General features: G+C 38.3%; 1 protein-coding gene across 3 annotated transcripts; it reads left to right on the forward strand.

Annotated features, from left to right (window-relative positions):
* The first annotated feature begins 1,461 nt into the window (after nt 1-1,461).
* rgs14a (regulator of G protein signaling 14a) lies at nt 1,462-22,723 on the forward strand. 3 transcript variants are annotated; one of them, XM_060887156.1, is made up of 14 exons: nt 1,462-1,627; nt 10,277-10,298; nt 11,726-11,895; nt 13,410-13,502; nt 15,946-16,089; nt 16,247-16,390; nt 17,433-17,511; nt 17,598-17,701; nt 17,893-18,096; nt 18,271-18,365; nt 18,840-18,966; nt 19,189-19,270; nt 20,168-20,242; nt 21,816-22,723. In XM_060887156.1, exons 1-14 carry the CDS (start codon nt 1,517-1,519, stop codon nt 22,097-22,099), a joined length of 1,734 nt encoding a protein of 577 aa, XP_060743139.1. In that variant the 5' UTR covers nt 1,462-1,516; the 3' UTR covers nt 22,100-22,723. The 3 variants fall into 3 exon arrangements, with proteins under 3 accessions (XP_060743139.1, XP_060743140.1, XP_060743141.1); XM_060887157.1 differs by having other exon boundaries at nt 1,465-1,627; nt 17,601-17,701; XM_060887158.1 differs by lacking the exon at nt 1,462-1,627 and adding an exon at nt 7,198-7,336.
* The last annotated feature ends 730 nt before the right edge of the window (nt 22,724-23,453 follow it).

Here is a 23,453-nt window from a genome sequence, read left to right on the forward strand (position 1 = left end):
TTCCTTTCCTCTTCTCTATGCAAATAACAGCAAAGGGACAATATGTAAAGTAAGTCCTGAAACGGCAAACACATTCACTGCTATGCTGCTTTGCATAACCATGGCAGTATTATAACATTCTAGGGATTTATTCATATTCAAGATGTACATAGCGTCATGCAGATTTATTATGTACAGGCAAGGTCAAGATACACATTATAAAATAACTCATATAACCAGACAGGAAACATGTGGAACTGAGTACTGAGTACATCATTCATCAGGTAAAGGATAGGAAACAATTCTTTCTAATAAAAATGAAATATATAAATAGTACCACAGCGTTTGTATTTGCATACATTTATAGACACTTACCTTTTTGACCCTGTTTGTATCAGTTAGACTTTAAAACAGAAAACATGTCTTGGCTTCTAGGAGTTACAGCAATTTTGTCTTACAATGTGAAATAACTTATCATTTCTCTTAATGTGAATCATTTGTGTGCAATTAAAGGAGATGTTAAAATGCTTTTTTATGGTTGATTTCAATTAGCTTTTTTTTTTTTATTTAAAGAGGAGTCATTTTTGGGTCATTTTATAGGCACTATCTATCTATCTATCTATCTATCTATCTATCTATCTATCTATCTATCTATCTATCTATCTATCTATCTATCTATCTATCTACAGTATCTATCTATCTATCTATCTATCTATCTATCTATCTATCTATCTATCTATCTATCTGTCTGTCTGTCTGTCTGCCTGTCTGTCTGCCTGTCTGTCTGTCTGTCTGTCTATGTTTTCCAATGTCCATTCCATTTCCATTCACTCCCGTGTCCTGGTGGTCTTCCTCCAGGTTCTCCAGTTTCTTCTTCCCTCTCAAAAACATGTGGAGACACTAAGAGAACCTGCCCATAGTTTTTGAGTAAGCATGTGAAAGGATTCTATCTGTGCTGTTTGTTATTTGGGAAAGACTCTGAATACATGTGGCAGGATGACGCATTAACTGAAAATAAGTGAGTTAAATTTGCTTTTATTCTGACTTATTGTTACTTTCCAGTACAGATTGTCTGCATTTACTGTAGAACATTAAACAGCAAACTTTTTCTGATATAATGACATACCTGATATCAGGAAAACAATTGAAATTAAAATAAAAAAAATTTAATAAATAAAAAATGTTTATTATTAATTATAATATAATCAATTATTTAATAAAAATCAAATAAATAAATTGTACACAATCTACAATGTTGAAAGCCATTTTATTTTTCCATGCTGTTTTTTCCTGACTGTTCCTATGGTTGTCCAGCAGAGGCCGCTGTATTTCACAAGAAAAAAAACAAACAAACTCTACTGTTCAATTTCCTCTCGCTAATTAGACTTCATTAAAATACCTGCTGCCTGCACAGGTGTGGAAACTTTTTGACTTCCAGTGAAGGTTAAAGACGTCAGTAAACATCTTCATCAGCCAGTTAAACAAATGAAATCGATTTGCGTTTTTATTTTGTTTTAATTCCACTAATAGAGACGATATGGTGACATTCAGGGGTTTGACACGAGCTGTTTCTTGCTTCAGCACGTCGGCGTGGATTAAAGAAAAAATCAGAGTGAATTTAAATAAAATGCTTCAAAAAGAGCGCAAGGTGAGTTTACTGTTTATACGTGTTTATCCACGTAACTTAAACCATGTACGTCCACGTACATTAAACCATGTAGTGTGTGAAAAACAGTGGCACAGTGTTGAAAGAGCTACAGATTTATTTATTTATTTTTTTTATTTGTTTCTTGGTAGTTATTTATTTTTTGCTTGCTTATTTATTTATTTATTTATTTTATTTATTTATACTTTGAAATGACAAAATGAATACTTTTTTTTTTTTTTAACACAGCAGAGACTCCATATTACCTGTAAATTAACTGCATGTCTCTAGTTTAACTCAAACCACGCATGTGCTGTTTGTCAACTCAGGAGGAGAAGTTAATAGACATTAAAAGTCTAAATTCAGCCTAAACGGTAAGATTTGTAATTGAACTTGACCTCAATATGATAAAACCAGTTTAATAATTTGACTCTTCTTTTACTTTTGGCTTTTGTCACTACAGCGAATCATCTGTTTCCACCTAACTCGGCATCCTCAACTCACACAATTCTCTCCAATTAAAAACTCACCAATTAACTTCGTCCTCATTTAACACATCCATATATATCTCCTCTTTGGCCTTTCACTTGACCTCTTACCTGGCAGCTCCATCTCCAACATCCTTCTACAAATATAACCATCTCCCTCCTCTGTATATGTCCAAACCATCTCAATCTAGTCTCTCTGACCTTGTCCCCAAAACAGCCAACCTGAGCTGTCCCCCTGATGTGCTCGTTCCTAATCCTGTCCATCTGCGTCACTCCTAAAGAGAATCTTAACATCCTTATCTCTGCTACCTCCATCTCTGCCTCGTGTCATTTCCTCACTGCTATAGTCTCTAACCCATACAGCATAGCTGGAATCACTACTGTCTTGTACACCTATACTCTGATTTTTGCTGACACTCTTCTGTCACACACAACACTCCTGACAAATTTCTCCACCCACTCCAACCCACCTGCACTTGCCTCTTTACCTCTTTTCCACACAGCCTGTCGCACTGGATGGTTGACCCCAAATACTTAAACTCGTTCATACATATGTATTCTGTCTTACAACGTCTGACTTTCTTCTCTTCTTTACAAAGCAGACTTCCACCTTTCCAGGTGTTCCTCCACCTGCTTTCTACTCTCACTACAGATCACAATGACCTCCGCAAATATCATTGTCCTTGGTGATTCCTGTCTGACTTCATCTGCAATTCTGTCCATCACCATAGCAAACAAGATGGGACTCAAAGCCTTGATATAGCCCCACATTCACCTTGAACTCCTCTGTCTGACCTACAGCACATCTCACTGGTGCCATACTCCTCTCATACATATCCTGACATACATCTCTCCCACTCCTGACATCCTCATATGGTACCATAGCTCCTCTCTCACCAACCTGTCATTTCTCTATACCAACAAAGACGCAGTGCAGTTCCTTCTGACCATCTCTGTACTTCTCCATTAACATTCTCAGAGCAAAAATTGCATCAGTAATGCTCTTTATGGGCATGAAGCCATACTGCTGCTCACAAATATCCACTTCCTTTCTTAGCTTCCACTACTCTTTCCCATAGCTTCATTATTTGGCTCATCAACTTTATACCTCTGTAGTTACTACAACTATGTACATCGCCCTTGTTCTTAAAGATCGGCACTAGAACACTTCTCCTCTGTTCCTCAAGCATCTCAATCTCTAAAATCCTCTTGAACAATCTAGATGGAAACTCCGCTGCTGTCTCTCCTAGACACTTCCTCAACCTCCACAGGTATGTCAGGTGGACCAACAGCCTTTCCACTCTTGATTCGCCTCAGAACCTTCATTTCATCCTTCCTAATCTTTGCTATTTCCCGCTCTACGATATTCACCTTTTCCTCCCGTCTTTTCCTCTCTCTTACCTCATTCATCAGCTCCTCAAAATATTCCTTCCATCTTCTCTGCACACACTCCTCACCTGTTAGCGCCGTTCCATCTTTTTCTTTATCACCCTTATCTGTTGTACTGTACTTCCTTCCCATCTCTGTCTCGCTAATCTGTACAAGTCCTTCTCGCTTTACCTCGTGTCTAATCTGCCGTGCAACTCATTGTATGCTTTCTGTTTGGCCTTTACCATGTCCCTCTTCACTCTCTGCTGCGATTCCTTGTATGAATATTTTATCACACTTTTTATTTTAGCTAGCCTCTTTCTCTAAGGCCGCGTTCACACTGCAAGTCTTAATGCTCAATTCAGATATTTTGCTCAGATCTGATTTATTTTTTTTTTGTTTGGCTGTTCACATTACCTTTTAAAATGTGGCCTATATCAGATACCAGTGTGAACTGTTTGCTGTTTCGAACTGACCCGCATGCGCAAACAAACAATAACAATGACGTCACGCGCAGCATGCCGTTGCGCTAAAAAGTTGGCGAGGTTATGGAGGAAGTATTGTATCATCTGGTGCAAGCAAACATCATGTAATGCTATAATGTGATGTATTCAATGCAAGCATTATGAGCTGGTTCACGTAACCACTTTATATAACACTCTTAACACACACGTTACCAGTCACGTTTGTGTCATGGTTTCGCTGGCGCAAAAAAAGGTTTCGCCGGCGCAAAAAGAAAAAAAAAAAATTTTCGCCGGCGCATAATTGTGACGAATGTCAATGTAGATTGACGTAAAAGTCGCATCAAATCCGCCTTTGAAAAAAATCAGATCTGGGCCAGATTTGAGTGTTCACACTACTCCTGAAGAAGTCTGACCTGGTCACTTGACCCCAAAAAAAAAATCGGATTTGGGCCACTTTTACCTGCAGTGTGAACGTGGCCTAAATGCTTCCAGATGACACACCTAGCACCCTCCCACCTGTCTCCCTGATCACTTCTGCTGTAGTTTCCCAGTCATCTGAAAACTTTTCCTGACCACCCAAAGCCTGTCTCAGCTTCTGTCTGAATTCCTCTCAACATTCTTCCTTTTAAAACTTCCACCACTTGGTCTTCTGTTCTATCTTTTCCAATCACTACTCTCTCCCATCTGGGAATATGTTCGATCACCTCATTTAAGTCACCCCAGAATCTCTCCCTCTCTTCTAACTCTCAGCTTACTTATGGATCATAACCACTGACAACATTCAACATCACCCCTTCAAACTCATTACCCTGTCTGACACTCTTTTCACCTTTTAAGACATTCCTCACAAACTCCTCCTTCAGGATCACCCCTACCCCATTTCTCTTCCTTTTCCACACCTCCAATACTACATTGCTTTGCTTCCCTTCCACCTGGTCTCTTACGCACACAGTGCATCTACTTTCCTTCTGTACATCCTGTTTGCCAGCGCTCTACCTTTCCGTGTCATTGTACAGTACCAGCGTTAGGCGTCCCTATTCTCAGACCTATAATCCTGCCTTTCATCTTCTCACTCTATGAACCCTTCTCTCTCCGTTCCTTCCTCGACCAATAGAAGTCCAATTTATGCAAGCACCCAGTAGGTGAACTGCACCGGAGACGGTCGTTTTTAACCCAGGCTTTGACCGATCCGTTATGAAACTTCCACTGACGCTTCGCATGTTCAAATTTGACACGTTTTACTCGGGATGCCCTTGCTGATGCAACTCTCTTTATTTATCCGGGCTTAGAACCGGAACAGAAATCGCTGGCTTGCAACCCCTGTGGCTAGATTTTAATAATTTATGACGTATTAGAGTAATACAGATATTAACATACGTTTAACCAAAACTCAACCAAAAAGTTGCTCAAACAAAATTTTGTCTTTTATATGTTTTAGTTTATTTTCTATTTATTTGTTGGATTATTCATCCATCCAACTATCTTCAGTAAGGTGTGAGGTGGATATACACCCTGGATGGGACACCATTCTACCACTCATTTACACTTTAGGGCTCATGAGCATTATAAATCTGTCTACTGGCACATTTTTTATAAAGGTATATATGTTTTTGAAACCAGGGAACTCTAACAAAACCTACGTGGATGTGGTCAGAACAGACACAGAGACCTACAGAATCCCCAAACTAACCTAAAGATCAAACCATGAGTTATTCCTTAATTCCAGATAAATATTTGGTTACCGGAAACTCCCTTCCAAAATATCGGAACCTCTCTCAACTAACATGATTCACAGGAAATTGAATCATCCATTTACTAGGAAGATGATGTGTCATTGATAATTACATCATTTGACTATTTTTGGGGTTTTCACCAAGCTTACACCAAGTGTTCGGAGGAATGGTTCTGGAGCCACTGTGACCAGGATAAAGAATAATTTAATAAATAATGAAGTTATTGCTGGGGTGTCACGGTGGGGCCTAGTGGTTAGCACGTTCGCCATACACCTCCAGGGTTGGGGGTTCGATTCCCGCCTCCGCGGGTGTGTGTGGAGTTTGCATGTTCTCCCTGCCTTGGGGGTTTCCTCCAGGTACTCCGGTTTCCTCCCCCGGTCCAAAGACATGCATGGTAGGTTGATTGGAAAATTGTCCATAGTGTGTGATTGTGTGAGTGAAATGAGTGTGTGTGATGACGCCTGAGAGAGGCACAGGCTCCCTGTGACCCGAGGTAGTTCGGATAAGCAGTAGAAAGTGAGTGAGTGAGTGAAGTTATTGCTAACCAGATAAATAGCAATTCATGTTCTATGTTTAAAATATCAGCCTAACTAGCAACCATTACCTAGCATTGCCCAGCTTTCCTGCTAGCTTAAAATCTAAGCACCACAGTTAAAAAGTACTGCATGATTTAGTGTTTTATTAAAGTTTATAGCACAGCACTGTATCAAATGACACTTTATTCATTTTGTAGTAACACAGAGACCTGTATGACAAAAGCTCCATTTTGTCTATAGAAAAGCGTGTAGTTATTGACGTGGTGAATTTTTCCGTAAGCAGACGTTTATTAAGCTTTAGTGGAAGGAGTCGCCAATGTTGTGAAAGCAAAAGAAAGGTAAAAACAAAACTTTGCCACAAGACAAGCTGCAGTTTTTAGCACGAGAGAATTGAATAATGGAGAGACCAGGGAGCGAATTGACCATTTATAGATGCTGTAACACTAGCAATAACAGGAAATGACTTTTTTTTTTACATTTTTTGCGGGTGTTAAATATGTACTAAAGTATGACGTGGTGTTCTTTTAATAAATAAAGGCCATTAGCCGGGGTGTGAATCAATGGCTGTTGTGTAAGAGGTATAAAGCACTACAGGATGTGGTTCACTTACTTTGGGATGGTAAAAGTGATATTGTTGAGTATTTTCATATAACTGTACACTCTGTCCTGTTTTATTTTTATTCAAAGCAATGTTGGAGTAGCTACACAGTAAAGCCCTTTAATACATTATAGTCTCTCAGTGCTGTAAAAATATGGAGAGTAATATTATTTTGCATGTCTGTCAGAGAGAGGTGTGTGTGTATGCGTGTGTGCGGTGATGATGTGCCTGGAGGGCCTGACTTTGGCTTGTGGTTACATGTTTAGGTTCCTTTATACTTCAGCGTGTATCAGAGTTGCTCAACAAGGTCAAGAACAAGTTTTGTTTTAGTCAGAACTTCCCCTTGTGGTGTGTTGCTATGGTAAGACTTCCCTTCGGAACAGGAAGTGACAAGCCATGCGAAGTAACGGGGTGTGAAGTAACAGCGTAGGGTGTGCTCGCTTTCTGGTGAGGTGTCCTCACTCTCAGGCAGATCTAGTCATGGCCAACAAACTGAAAACTCTGGCAGTGCCAGCCAATAATCTGGTAAGTGGAAACTTGGGTTAGATTTCTTCCTGCATAATGACATTTTTTGTGGTAAACAGATGATCGGATGCGTTTGAACAGTTAAATTACAAGCAGTTTTTGTTTCTACGGCATCTTCACATCAGCACGGCACTGCTGAAAGGTTTACTTGCTGTGACCGCTTTGGAAACCTCAGACACGGGATGAAAATAAACAGTTAGAGCAGGAACTTGACAAGTTTAGTTCATTTGGTTACGTTTTAAGGATGTGAAAATGAAACCTAAATGCCTTTTATCAACAAAAAAACACATTAATTTTATGATTTATATGATGCTAGTTAGAGCATAGATATGAGAAGATCTGGATCTAATCACCTTACGATGCTGTAGTGTCAAGTGCAAAAGTTTCTGCACCCTTTGTTTTATCTATGCATTCCCAAGTTTTCATTTATCATTGTGAGAAATAAAAAATATTAATACAGTGTGTGTTTTTTGGGGAAAAAAGTTAGCTTTTTTTTTTTAACTGCTGAATGTGATGTAACTTCATAAAGTTGTATGCCTACACCTTGGTGTCAGACTTCACACATGGAGTTGGCTCTGGAGCTGTAATGTTCTAGTCTTCTGATGTCTTTTTAAGACATTGCTTGATCCATGTTTCTTGTCACATCCCTTCTAGGCTTTCAGGTTTGCAGGGCTGTATTAGATAGACTCATGTACTTCTAGGGCTGTGGATATGTACTTGGACCTTATGTACTGTCTTTTTTTTTTTTTTTTTACACAACAAAAAAAATAATGCATTATTTTCTCTAAGCAAATAATGCACAATACAGTGCTTCAGCTTGCATTTTGCTGACTTGACAGCTCTATCTAGGGTTGTGGTGGGCGTGATGATGATCATTAACTGATCTGTGGTGTTGTGCTTTGCTCGCACTTACAGTTAAAAAAAAAATCTGTGGTTTCATAACAGTGAAATTGCTGATGCAGTTGTTTGTGCTGACGTCTGATAGATGAAACGCGAATTAAAACAAATGAACAATATTTTCTTATTCTACACGCACAAGTAACACAAACGTATCAATGGTTAATCAGACAGGGTTTTTTTTTTTTTTTTTTTAAAGTCTAACCCTGAATGTGCCTTCACGATTAAACATGCCAGGGCGGGCCGGGGCAGGAGCAAATAATTCCTTAGCTCTGTGTTGCTTTATAGTATCATGATCCTGGAGAAACGTCTCATTTCACTATGTACAGCTATATTCGGTTGAAATGACAGTAATAGCTTCTTGACTTGACTAAACAATAACGGTCTGGTACGACTTTACGCAAAGTAGACTTACTGTACTGTTATTACACAGACGTGATTCATTTCCAATTAAAAACCTGCCCTGGCATGAGAATTATTATAATCACAGACAGCAGTCAGTCACCCTTAAATTTCTCATTTAGTAAATAACATCACATCGATCCTTTTATCCATTTATAGATTTATTTATTTATTTTTCTTCTAATAAATTTCACACACACTTTTTATTTATTTTTTTTAAACATAGCATCATAAAGTGATGGATGTGTGGGTGTTTTTTTTATATATATATGATGGATGTGTGGTGGTGGTTTTTTTTTTCTCTCTCTCCTCTCTATTTCTTTATTCTATCTACAGCTTTTCATGTTAAAGAATTCCATTCTTGTGGAGGAAAACATGACCGCACCAAAGCCTTAACATCGGAGACTCCTTAATTAAATGCGAAATAAACACATCCTTGAAAGAAGCGTCATCATAGCAACAAAAATAAACCATGAAAAAAAGAATTCATTCATGTCACACCTTTCATACAAGCCCTTATAAATCACTTGTGTTGGAATGAGTGCCTTATCTTGTATTTCCAAAGCAATGTCACATGAACTCCTTCTGACCAATCAGATTTGAGAACTCAACAGAGCTGTTGTATATTAATTATAAAAAATTATAGGTTTGCTGTGATGAATCATCTTAAATGCAGCATACATAAGCATGAAAAGAGGGGGGAAAAACTCCAAGTATACCCATACTGTAACTGCCGTTTAGTGCAAAAGTTTGTACACCCCAAAGACGGATTTGTGTTTTTAGGTTTCGTAGATGTTTTTTTTCATTATTAGTAACGAATCTCAAATTGTCTTGTGATGCATTAAAATCTCCATTTCTAAATTGGATTTATCAAATATTGCATCTCCATTTCTACTGTAAATTGGATTTAACAAAAATTCTCCAATTGCTTGTCTGCTTCCTTTTTGTTTTATGACTTTGGTGAATTCCATGCATCCTTATGTTTGAACTCTGAAATGAAGGACTTTTTTTCTAGCTGTTTGTTATGGGCTTGATTTTTGTATCATTGCAGAACACACCCTATTTCACATATTAAAAAAAAACCATGGGTGTGTAAACCTAGTGGTTAAGGGGGATGTGGTAGCCTAGTGGTTTAACTTGTTGGGCTACCAATCGGAAGGTTGTGAGATCGATTCCTATGTCCACCAAGCTGCCACTGCTGGGCCCATGAGCAAGGCCCTTAACCCTCGATTGCTCAATTGTATAAAAAAAAACAACACGTTGCTCTGGATATGGGTGTCTGCTAAATGCTGTAAACTTTTGCACTCAAGCATAGATTTGTATTGCATTAACAAGCATGCCGACATGAAGGGGAATTTACTACGGTTAGTTGACAGCAGAGTATCATTTGATGATCCTGCGTGTGAGAACAGGGTCAGATGTGTCAGTCATAAGAAGCATGATGGTGAAACGCCTACTTCCTGTGCAACAGCTGCCACTCTGTACTGAGCAGCTCAAGTGCAGAAGTACTGTAAACCGTTCAGCTGTCTGGAAGACGATATCCTGTTGTCATCACGCAACTTTACCTCAATTCATGCATGTTCTTTTGTTGAAGTTTCTCTCTCTGTGTGACTTTGTGTCTTGTGTTTTCGCTTCTTGCAGACGCAGGCAGTTTCAGATGGAGGTGAGTGCAAATTGATTCCTGACGTTGCAGCACTGCTGTTGTTTTCTTCTGCTGATCGAAATGTTTAAATTTCATGTCCTGTAGATTTGAGACGTTTACATCCTGATTTCACACACATGTACTGTGTGTGTGTGTATGTATATGTATATGTGTATATATATATATTTTTTTTTTTACTTTTTTTTACTTATTTTTAAAGCATAAAGTGATGGATGTGTGGGTTTAGCATGCATGCAGTATTTAATAATCAAATTGTAAGACTTCGTTGAAGAGGAAGAGCAGAAACTGTCACTGCAGCAGACAGATGGCACTGAGGAATAATTCTGCCAAACTTGTAGAGAAGGAGGAGGAAAAGATGACATGATGATTAATAGACTGAATGCGTACTTAAGCCTGGGCCACGCTGAAAGATTTATACCATCTGAACCGATGTTGATATAATGACAGATTTCACAGATTGTTATCATGGCTCATCCTTTAGTCGTCAAACTCCTCCTCACGACAAGAATAAACATGCCACGCACTGAGACTCGATTAGGAGTCCTGACAAATTGGGCCAAATCTCTAAGCCTGTGATTTTCTGAGGTGTTTTTCGAGAACAAATTTCTTCTGGTAAAACATTGCAGTGTGATTTACAATCATTTAAAGGATTTTTTTTTTTTCTTTAACCCCACCATGGCTTTAAGGTACAAAATTATGAAGAAACACCAAATGTACTAATTTGTTCACTCTGACGCTTTTTGAACGCTTTAAAGTTTTGTTTTCTGAAACACAAAGTTAATCCAATGTCTTGTTAGCAGCTGATATGAATTCTAGCATTCAGATGTCTTTTAAAAATGATAATTTTTTTTTACTAACCAAATTGACACCTTTTTGTTCAAAACACCTTTTAGATGTTAAATGTTGCTCACATTTTATTGTGACGCAATTTCTTCTCCATATAGTTTCTTGAGTCTTTTGGGATTAATAGACTGTAATAACTGAAATGTCAAAGTTTGTCACAACATGTCCAGGATCCAAAAAAACGCCTGAGACTTTGATTAGCTGAGCAGAGGAATGTAGCTAGGTAACTTCTTTACCTTTTACAGTCGATCCGTTTGTCTTTTGAAAAGCAGCACCCAGATTTTCCACACGGCACTGTTGAAGTGTCGGGATGTTAATGTACACTGAAATCTGCAGATAAACATGGGAGTGTGGCTATAACATGACTGTACAGAAAGAATAAACACACCTGGGTTTTTGTTTTTATTGCTTTGTTTTGATATTTCTTCTGTTAGTCATCTTTAACGGTGGAAATTTAAAATTTAAGATATTTCCATTTATTACTAATAATGAAAACTATAAAAATGCTAAATTAAAATAGAACATGGAAGAATGCCTTAAACGAATTTTCCAACTTCCACGTTTTTCTCTTTGTCTCTGTGAAGAGTTGAACATGTCGAGGTTTTTGGGAACAGGCAGCAGCCCGAGTCTGAGCAGCGGCTCTGCTGGTGGAGAACTTCGTCAAGGTGAAGATGGTCCGGCCAGCAGGGTGGTCAGCTGGGCTGTGTGCTTCGAGCGCCTGATGGAGGACCCAGTTGGAGTGCGTTATTTTACCGTAAGAGCTCACTTCTCATTTATGTCTTTAAAACAAAACTTATATAAAATACTACATATATACTAAATATATAATTTTTTTTTTTTAACTGCAAATAGTGGGCAAAGGAATGTAATAAATGAAAACAAACCAAAACAAAACGTGTACAATGAACATGTACACTGCAACCAACCATATTAGGATCGTTTATCTATATCTTTTATGCTTCCTAAAAACACTCCAACAACCCTCCTCTGTTACACTGCACCTTACAATGCACCACCCGACTGCACCACATACACCACCTAACAGGTCCAGTATGTTTCAACCTATTTATATTCCTGATAGATGGATGGCTGATTTGACTTTAGATGAGACTCAAACAGGCACTGTAGACGTGTGCTGACGTTTTTACACAGATGGAGGCTCACCGGCTGACACGTTCTGCTACACTGTACATCTGAATGGGTCAGATTTGTTAGAAATAACTACTGTTTCTTCCAAATATCTCTAAATTGGAAAACCGGTAGTGTGCAAGAGACGCAGATTTCAAATTTCTCTGTTCCCAGTGTCTCTTTTATTTATTTATTTTTTTTAATTTTATGGAGGTCAGCATATTTGCATGCGTCAGAGCATTGTAGTGGTTGATGCTTCCTTTCAGCCAGCTCACAAGCTGCATTGTGAAACAGTCATCAGGAAACATTAGCACTAATGTGTCATTGCAGATGGAAGTCAGCACTGGGAGTGTGGCCGTACGATGGTAAGATAATTATCTGGACTGTTTCCCAATCATCATGTTATTTAGCAATACATAACAATCATCTGCTTTCCCTTTCTACATTTACGCCGCTGCACCAACAAAATGGCGGTTATATCATATAGTTATATAAAGGGAAAAAATTGGTGCAAGGGATCTACAGTAACATTTTCTTAGAAAGCCGAAGCAAGTTTAGTTTTGTAACTAGGCTGCAGTAATTGTGTATTATGTGGGCAATCGTCCTACAGGGTACATCATTTCTTTCACCGGAGTTGAACAATGTTAGCAGACAAGTGGTAGCTACTGTACATGTGGATCCAAGGTTCCTTTTGAAAAGATTTTACATTAATACCTTCACACTCTGACTTCATGAGTTATGACCAGCGTTTTTTTTTCCCCTTTATGCTTCTAAGCCGATTCTGCAAGGATGGTGTCCTTTGTTCAACTACAAAGCCTTTCTAAAAGTGCTGCAATTTATTTCTGCAAAACCATGGAGTTAGCGTGCTGTTCGCTAAATAACTAACATTATGTTCAGAGCACTGGGAATCAAACCAGAATTCTTACTCTATTTTCATATATACAGTAGCTACTGATTTTAAAGCAAAGGAGGAAAAAATAAAAAACAAATGTACACATTTCTGTTCATACCAAAGACAAAAACAAAACATTATTGACCTAGAGCATGCTGGAAAATATTTGATCATTCCCTGCTGCTTTTAAATGAAAATGGTTTGAAAATTGTATTTATTAATTAATTAATTTTTTTTTTTCCCCTCAGGCTTTTCTCAAATCAGAGGTGAGTGATGAGAACATCCTCTTCTGGCAGGCCTGTGAGAAGTTCCAGAAGACTCCAGATACCAGTCTGGAGGAGGTAGGAAAGTTTCCACCTGTATACTGACCTGAACTCCAAACATCCTAATCTCACTTGATGCTCATTCGTGAACTAAAGCAGATAATAGGTTGGAAAGCTTATTTTTCTGCTTCGCTTTCACCATCACTGGGGTTTTTCAAGCTGGTGTGTTTGATTTGCAATCTGCATTGATTTTAATTTTCAGCAAATTTGTTTGATTCTGGAGTCGACTGGGCCGTTCGATTCGGAAGTGTCTGAACCCGAGTATGTCGTTTGATTTGTAATCGATTTGCGTTTGAGCCTGATTCTGTATGTTCTTATCATTTCCATCCTCATTTATTTAAGACGCGACAAATGTCAGAGTAGAATTGTCAACACGGGATAAAAGGGATAAGTCAGAAGGTCCCTTCGAAGAGGAGAAGTAGCTACAAATGGCAGTAAAATGCCCAAATGCCCTCCACATTGCTTTACTTCTGCATGTCGTGCAACACCGAGAGGAAAATGAAGAAAGTGCGTCACTGTGGTCAGCAACGTCTTTTACACAATGGACTGGTTTGGAGCATTTCAATGCGAAACCTTTAGCTAAATGCAGATCAGCTACTTTTGGCGTTACTCTGAGCATATTGTAGAGCCAAACTGCAATGGTGTTGGTAGAAGGTCAAACTATGTTTACATATCTAAACTCACACTAGATTAAAATCTGTGATATTTTGAAAAGTGCGAGAATCAAATACATACCTAGTCCTACTGCCAGCTTCTCTAACATTTCTCAATCAGTTGAGTTTTCCCCTGTAAGAAGACCAGAGAAAGTCACCAATGAGCACTAGGATGTATTCAGGAGTCACGATTCAGAAAAGAGTCAGTAAATCTATGATTTACACAAAGTAATTGGAATTTTACGAGTAACAATAATGCAGCTATGAGTAAACACCTGGACGAAAGGTTTATCTTAAATCCACCAGAAAAGAGCACCTCCATTTGCATGTACACACTCATATATGCATGAGAAAAACTGAGGTTCAGGCTTCGGTATTAATATTGACATGCTTTCAGATGAGCAGATTCTACCCAGTCCATAAAGACTGCTTAAAGCATCTATATATGATGAAATACTTGTACTACAGTTGTACGTGCCTAACCAGACGAAAATAAGTAGCCCTTGCGTAGTCAAAAAAGTGGCTAAAGAAAGCGAGTGAAATAACGTTAAACCGTAAATAATGAATGCGGTCATAAGGTGAGATTGTGGGAGATATTGAACATGCAGTAATCTATGGTTTACTTTCTAGATTACATGAATAATTTAATGATATTCTTTAAACAATAAAGATTATATGCAGTTCAAGTGTCATCATGGGGGGAAATATTGCACTTCCACTTCCACATGGACAGTCCGAGTCCAATGTAAACGAATAACGTTACTGGTTTGACGTTACTCTATTGCATCCATGTAATAACTTGTCGTAAGAATGTTTTCTTATTGCAGTCGCCGATTTAGCAAGCAACACTGATTTGATTTATCTTCCTGCGTATCTATTTTGGTGGTATCATAAGTGGTTTATAAGAGCATGAAGAACTTGAAGCCATAAAATAACGTTGTTTTTTTAATTGATTGATTTTTCTAGAAGTTTCAACGTTTAAAGGTGAACAAGAGCTAAAAAGTGCTTTACAGTACACTTTAAAATTTTTTTAAGAAACCGAAAACGGAACACAAATCGCCACTGCTAATAAGGGACAAATGATGAACGAGGAACTTCCCTATTAACGTGGGAATGAGAACTGAATCGCAGACCTGAGTGTGTGTGTTTGTGTGTTTGTGTGTGCCTGTTGTGTAATCACAGCAGCATAATTGCTGACTACGGTTATTAAATACGGTGAGTGGTTAAAAACCAGACACCAATTGCACATAAAATCCACAGTCAAGTTGATACAACCAAGTTTTAAGTAGCACAAAGCACAGAAACACCAGAGACTAGCTGTATCCAATCGCAAACTAGCGTTATTTCTTTAGTTAAAACACCTTTGCAGCTGGCTAATGATGCAAATTCCACAGAGAATGAATCAGATTAACCTACGAACTAGACGAACAAATAAATGTTTTAACTTCTCCCAATTTAAAAAGATTCACTGATCTTTCTTCTAGTCACTGTGAGGGTCTGGTGACGTTCGACGTAGCCGAGCTATCGTATGATGGACGAATAGCAACAAAATGTGTAGCTGACCCGTGACCAATGATGTGTGATGTTAATATCAGTATTGCTACAGGATTCTTTAACTTTATACATCTGGCTTTATTACTCTGAGTAGGTCATTAAAATGCCTCTTTTTTTCCCCCATATATCATGTTTTATTTAAACAATACAGATTAACACAACGTTTGTTCGCAGGTATTATAATGTATGACTGGGCCATATGGTGACCCATGTAAACGTCTGCTTGTTCTGTCTCTTCCTCTGTCTGTGTTCAGCTGAAGAGGCAAGCCCACTCAATCTACGATCTGTATCTGTCCGAGAGCTCCTTCAGTGCCGTGAACATAGACGACACGGCACGAGTCAACAAGAGTGACCTGGAGAAACCAACACCAGAAATGTTTAGCAAAGCCCAGCAACAGGTACTGTCTGTGTCACTGTCTGGGGGTGGGTCTCGGTCTGTCTGTCTGTCCGTATGTCTGTATTTGTACACATGCATAATATATAAATTTTATACAGCGTACTGTGTAATGAAGTCACAGGTTGTCGTTCTCATTTTTCTCGTCTTTTCCTGCTCAGATCTATAAGCTGATGAAGTTTGATAGTTATGCGCGCTTCGTCCGCTCTCCACTCTATCAGAACTGCATGCTGGCCAGTGTAGAAGGACGTCCGTTGCCTGACATCGAGCCTCAAAAGTCCGTCACTCCAACCAGTGGCAGGAAGGTAACACTGATTTTAAAGTCATTCTTTCAATGGTCATGTCACGATGCGTTTCCACAAGCTCCAGAGTACATGGATTTGTTTTCCCTCGCATGGGAGCATCATTAGAAGTGTGTGCATGCGTTGACTTGTTCCCACCTGCTTTTACTGAAAAACTTGTAGCTGCATGGTATTTTATTGAGCTGTAATATTACAGTACTTCATATTAAATACTCTATTACAGAAAAAAAATAATTATGCACAAATGATATATAGTGTAATGAAATTATTTATTTATTCATAGTTCAGCAGTATCTATAACAAAACAGAACAAAGGTATAATGGACATATTTTGTGCAATCGCACACCGACTATAAAAGCGTGTGCGTGGTGTTTTGTGCAGACGAACAAACTGCCAGTGTGGTCTCTTTAAATAGGAAATATACAAATATCAGTACTTTTATTTAAAAAAAAAAAAAGAGCCACAACCACAACAGAAAGCAGCAGCAGTTGCAATCCACCCACAAGAGACCCACATGTCTAGATCTACATCAGCATATTTCCGCCTTTAATTTTTTACCTTCATGGATTTTAGCAACCGCACTTATCTAGAGAGATTTTACATTTATGTAATTTATACAACTGGGCAATTAAGGGTTAAGGACCTTGCTTAGGGGCCCAGCAGAGGCAGCTTGGTGGTCTTCGGATTCGTTCTCACAACCTTCCAATCAACAGTCCGACACCTTAACCATGGAGCTCTCACGTTCCCTATTTATGTAAAGAAAAAATAGAAAATAATTAGCAGATAGAATTATGAAGAAATGAGTAAAATGTCTAGGTATAGAGTTGTTTCTTTTTAAAAATATCTCGTATAGAATTTGATAAATGAGTTTACAGTCCAGTAGCTCCTCTTACTCCAGGTTGCTGTACACAGAGTACTGTCTTTTTGCTATAAAATGTAAAAAAATAAATTGAAAAAAGTCTTAGACGAAATTTTGCACTATGCATGTTTAATGTTGCCTGCTGTACTACTTATTTAGCTGTGTGTGCGTGCGTGTGTGCGCAGATCACAAGCGTGAAAACACCGTTGTCTGACAGCAAATCCAACAAAAGGAAGACGCTTGAGAAGAGAGGATCATGGGGAGGTACTGTAGGACCACTTCTGGTGTTCTTGCATCGCTGCATAACATTTCTGGACTAAATATTACAATGGCTTGTGTGTGTGTGTTAGCAGACGTGTCTTACCGGCAGGTCACAGTGTCGAGGCAGGAGTCTCAGATCTCTGTGAAATCCAGCAGCAGTGTGGAGTTGGGGTCACTATCGAACAGATCAGAGGTGTGTGTGTGGACCCCAAAGTATAATGCACTAAGCACTGTATTACATTTCTGCAGTTTTGCTGCAAAGCTTTTTGTTTTGTTTTTTAATCTTTTTTTGAACACTTGATCTATGAAGCTACATATTTATTATTTATTTTCTATTATTCTAATAAAAAAAATAAAAATAAATACATTGTCTGTCTCTGTCAGGACGGCAGCTCGAGTCCTCTCGGTTCAGAGCCAAACCCGCCAGCTCGAGCGGATAAGTACTGCTGTGTGTTTTTGCCCGACGGCACGGCCAGCCTTGCTCCGGCTCGAGCCGGTCTGACTCTGCGGGACATGCTGAGCAGTCTGTGTGAAAAAAGAGGCTTCCCTATGAAAGACATCGTGATCTACCTCCAGGGCAAGGATAAGGTCTCACACTCACTGTCCTGTTTTTTACTACATAACAAGTCTGGTGTACATTCGTAATAAACACACTTACATAGCATTAAATATTACCTGCACCAAGACTGATCATCTGATCATCTTAGCCTTTGCAGCAGATGAGTAAAGTTCTTGTGTGTTGTGGTGTTTTGTGTTGTGCAGAATGTGTGTCAAAAGCAACAGCCTCTGTCTTTGGACCAGGACAGTTCTGTCCTGCAGGATCAGCAAGTCACTCTGGACCTAAGAGTAACATTTACGTGAGTCTATAAGTCACACATTGTGGATTTTATTTTCCTTTTAACGACCTGTTCTAAAGTGTTTGACTCCTAGTATTTGACATTATATATGTTTTACATTCAAAAAACATTTTTTATGGATTTTTTTTTCTATATTGTCTCTTGTATTTTGTATAATGTATATTTACATGTATATTAAAAAAAAACAAAACGACAATTTGTGCCTGTCTTGTTGTCCCATAAGACAATCTCCATTCCACCGCCTGAAAGGAGCTCCACTGTACTGGGGGAAGTGTTTTTATAGACTAATATATTAAGACCAGGTCTCTAAATCTTGTTCTAGATAATGAGTTAAGATTTTTCTGACCAATCAGATTCAGGAATTCACCGGTGCTGTGGCATAACGTGAAATAATATTTTCACATGCTAGCTTTTCATTTATTTATTAATTCATTCATTATATAAATTGTGAATCCTTTGTGTGTGCACATGTAGGCTGGAGATAGCGTTCACAGGCAAGACGATAGGCATCATGGCCAAATCGAGTAAGACACTCGGAGACGCCGTTTCCTCCGTTCTACAGAAGCATGAGCTACGACCACAGGATGCGGTCATCACCGCGGTGTGTGTTGTGAAATTCTTTGTAAATTCTTGCATTACCTGAAGAGCTGCTCAGTGTAACTACATTACAGTTGGAACTTCTGTATTGCATAATAATTTCTTGTGATACCGAATAAGTAAATCTATTTATATAATAGGATTATATTGTCTATTTATTGTCTAGTATATTAAATGTCTATTTAATAAGAATATCTATTTATTTATTTTTTTGTCTGTCTGTTAGAGTGGATCTAAAGAACCCTTGAAAATGGACACCACCGTGTTACGCCTTGGCAACAAGACTCTTTGTCTGGATCGAGTCAAAAGTGAGTCAGCAAGCAATAACCAAAAAGTCCTATTTGAATGTCTTTACACTTTGCCGGCTCTCCTGTCCTCATGTGTTTAGCTTGTTGTACAGTATACAGTACATTTCAGCTCACAGTCCACTTGGTAGATAAAAACCCCTTAAAACCTTTTTAATTATTTGTTTATTTACTTATTTATTTATGCCAAGACATTCGTCGCTTTATTACATTCAACGATCCATAGCATCAAATTCCTCTGCAGTGTCTCCAGACCAAATCCAGAGTTTAGCTCCCTTAATCCTGAACAAGACCTAGGTTAATCCTGTCCTACATTTCTTCAGGAGTCTTGCTCCAAAACTTCAGTAAACTCTCACAGACCACCACCGCTGGACATTAAATCATGTTCTTAAATATATATCGATGTAACAAACATTTATCATCCGATATAATGTCAGGGATGATCAGTTTTAATCTGTATTACACGTAGTTAATCTGTATTAGTCTGGTGGTGTGAAGTAGCTAAGGTAGCTAAGGTACTTTATTGTCAAGGAAATTTAATTAGCAACTCTGACGGCAACAAAGGCATCGAAACATAAAAACAATAAATTAAGTTAGAATTAAAAAGGAGAATTAAAAAATGTAAAAGTACTCCGTTAAAAAATACACACGATTTCACACAAGTGTAATGACTTATCTGAATGTGTTATTGAGCTGTGAGTATTGCACATAGTATAAAAATATGTTCCACATTGTGTCAAGGTGCACTGTAGTGTGTGTGTGTGTGTGTGTCAGAGCAAAGATCGGTTTAGTGTGTGTAACTTGTCTTAGAGAGTAGTAGCTAAGGTCTTAGCCCTTAAAAGTTGTAGAGGGACGTGTCACTTGACTTGTGTGTTTAATTTTGTACTGCTCTCGATTCAGGTGGCGGCGACGAGAAGGGAAATCCGGCTGTAGACCGAAGCCGGACAGGCAACAAGCCCAAAAACGAGATGGACGGTAAGCAGCATCAACATTCACTCATGGTTACATACTAAATAAACAGTAAAGGCATCACTGGGGTACGCTGCCATAGACTTTACATTGTGACTGCTGGCATTTGGTTCTTGTAATTAGCATTGAAAAAATTTGCTGCTTAGGAATTTGAGAATCATTCAGCCAGTTTGTGGTCTAATCTGTGATCGGCGCTTAACCGGTATTTCCTTTATATGGCTAATAAAACAAAACAGAAATCTGATCTTACCACACGTGGTGAGGGGCAAAACGTGTGCTGATATGAAACCTCTTTACCGCATCTTTTCACTGTCTCACGCTATGCCAATGCTGTTTACAGAGTTTGCACACTTTAAGGGAAGCCAAGCAAAGGATGTTAACATCTGCCGTGAACCCAGTTACAGCTGGTGGTTTTTAAAATGGAGGAAGCACAGATGATGATGATGATGATGATGAGGAGTGTGTGCTCAGTCCCAGTACTTACCAGTCAACCAAACGGCTGCACTCAGACACACAAGGACCTGTTTTCTCAACTACTGAAAGGTCTAAATTAAAAAAAAACATTGAGCATTGGTCTGCACTAGTGTTAAGTGTTTAATCCTCAGTGTTAAGTAAGATTTAAGTAAGATCATGGAAAAACCTTTCAAAATTGAAGGGAACATCGTTAATAATGACTGGCACGTCTTGTGAAAAAGCAGCTGAGCTACTGAAAAAATAAAAATGCATACTTTTTTAATTTTTATACTTGGAATGTATTCTGTATTAGTTTTACATTTACGGCATTTGGCAACCGTCTTTAGCCAGAACGACTTACATTTTCATGTCCTTTTCAATTTGAGCAATTGTGGGTTCAGGGGCCCAGCAGGGGCAGCTTGGAGGGCCTGGGGACTAAACTCACAACCTTCCAATTGGTAGTCCAACAGCTTAACCACTAAGCTACTACCTACAATATTTATAGGCTTCTGTAACTCCGAGCTCTCTGTGACTCTGTACTTAACTGACTGACACTATGTCAAAGTCACTGAGAAGACTGTCATGTGAAATATATGAAAACCCACACGTAACATTTACCGACTTCCAGAGGGAACTCTGTACCATGGTATGTTTACATGTAATAAATATACTTGTCTTTTTATGGAAGAAAACATGGCCTGCTAGTGTCCAGGGAATAATGTTTGCTGTAAATAAATAAACTGTGTGATTATTGAAGTGATATTTAGATTCAGCAAAAGACTGAATTTCACCACAATTTCTGAATAACTTAATTATTAAGTTAAAACTTAATAATTATTAAAACTTAACTAATAATAATTATTCACCACATTTTTAATGAGGTTCGAGGGAAGGCCAGCCTTCCAGTGTAGTCATGAAGACATCACTTGTGGTTGTCATACAACCGAGCACAGAGTATGAAAAGGTGCAATCGTGACCAATGTGATGGAATGCGTCTTCAAGCTAGTATGGAACTGAGGTGTGAGCATCACCTAGGGACGATTAAAAATTCGTCCTGACTTTTCTTCTTGTTCAACACCACTCTGATATTATGAGTCATTACAAAGCAATCTCTAACCTCCCTCAGGTCTGGTGGAGATGCTGACTCGCGTGCAGTGCAGCCGAGCCGACGACCAGCGTGGCTTATTAACCAAAGAGCAACTGGAGCTGCCGTCGTTCTTGCAGGTTCCCGCAGGGCAGCATAAAGGAGGAGAGGGACAGAGTACACAACAGAAACCCGAGGCCTTACAGAAGAGCTGCTCGAGCGAACACACGAAAGCTGCCAAGAAAGCAGCAGATGAGGAGAAGCCACTTGTTAATGGAAATCATAAAGACTCTAATAGAGAGAAGAAAATAGAACAGTGTGTGTGAGCAAGCTCTGCCAAAGGGATGGCACTTTGAGTGTGTGTGTGTGTGTGTGTGAGAGAGAGAGAGAGAGAACCAGGCTTCATATTTATCATATTTTCCCCACATTTTATTTAGTAAGGACCGTATCCAATAATCCCGTGTATTAAGAATAAAAAACAAAACAGAAGCAAAGAGAACGAAGTGCAGAGATTTCAGTATGTTGTATTTATTTTGTCCCTAGTTTTAGCACTATGATCAAGCGTGCTCATACTATATTTATTTAGTGTCTGCACTTTCATGCACTTGCACATGCTTTATATGAATTTTTTTTTATTCACTCGTTTTTTTTCACTTGAATGAATTTGTCCTTAAAAAAAGGAATGAACTCTTTTGTATGTTGTATTAGTATTTCTGCTGAATGTCTGTTTTGTTCTCTGCACCGTTGCCTTTGCTCTATCGATCTAATACAGTCTGACGCTGAAAGAGCTGTGAATGAACTCTGTTTAATTCATAAGATACAGTCACTCAGAGAAACTCCAGATGTTGATTTAAAAGGTGAAGGAAGTACCTGACCTAAAAATATAATGGAACAAAGGTGGTGAAATGTGTGTTTAACTCAAGGGAAAAAAGTAAACAATTGGAACAGAATTAGAAGTTGTGTTGTGTTTTTATTTATTTATTTATTTTTCTCCATTCATTTTTGCTGGTGAGGTTGGGGGTGGGTTCCTTTCTTTCTTGTTTTTTTTTTTTTGTCACTGATGGTCTATGTTTATACCTGTTCATAAGGGTTCATTATTATTTAAAAAAAAAAAAAATTATTTTTTTATTTAATTGAACTAATGGTGAAAATAATAGGCAGTGCTTGCTTAAAGGTGAAATGTTGTGGTATGAATACATTTATGAAATATTTGATTGTATTCTGTAGGGATTAGAGTGTGATGGATCATTCTTTTATAGGAAAATAATCACCAATGGTGTGATGTAGCCTTATATGAAAGAGTTTCTATTTCCATCCGAAGGTTCGTTACTTTATTTTTATTACCGGCCACACCGAACAGGAAGCAGCTGAAAAAACGTTGTTAGCGACATCTTCCGAAGTGTTTTTCAAATTATACCACAACAATTTGCCAGTTCTAGGATTGAAATTACTAAAACTTGTACTAAAATGCACATTTTGTTCCTTTTATAGTTCTATAATTTTACGGATTCCCAAAAAATGAATCAGTTCCTGTTATCGCTTGTGTTAGAACTGTAACAAACACTCACAAAACCTTTGTAGTTGATAAGAGAAAAGTCTGAAAACCTAAAATTACTGTTACAAAGTGTAAATACTGGTGGTAATAAATGCCAAATAAAACGTTTCTAACAAAAAATCGTC

Source organism: Tachysurus vachellii, chromosome 14 (genome assembly GCF_030014155.1).
Source record: "Tachysurus vachellii isolate PV-2020 chromosome 14, HZAU_Pvac_v1, whole genome shotgun sequence".
Classification (NCBI taxonomy): domain Eukaryota; kingdom Metazoa; phylum Chordata; class Actinopteri; order Siluriformes; family Bagridae; genus Tachysurus; species Tachysurus vachellii.

What these genes read in the sequence shown, in the direction of transcription:
- rgs14a (XM_060887156.1), top strand. Translation starts at nt 1,517, where the DNA reads ATGGTGACATTCAGGGGTTTGACACGAGCTGTTTCTTGCTTCAGCACG. An exon ending in GAAGAGAGGATCATGGGGAG is followed by an intron (nt 17,512 to 17,597) that starts GTACTGTAGGAC and finishes TGTGTGTGTTAG; the next exon opens with CAGACGTGTCTTACCGGCAG. An exon ending in GACCTAAGAGTAACATTTAC is followed by an intron (nt 18,366 to 18,839) that starts GTGAGTCTATAA and finishes GTGCACATGTAG; the next exon opens with GCTGGAGATAGCGTTCACAG.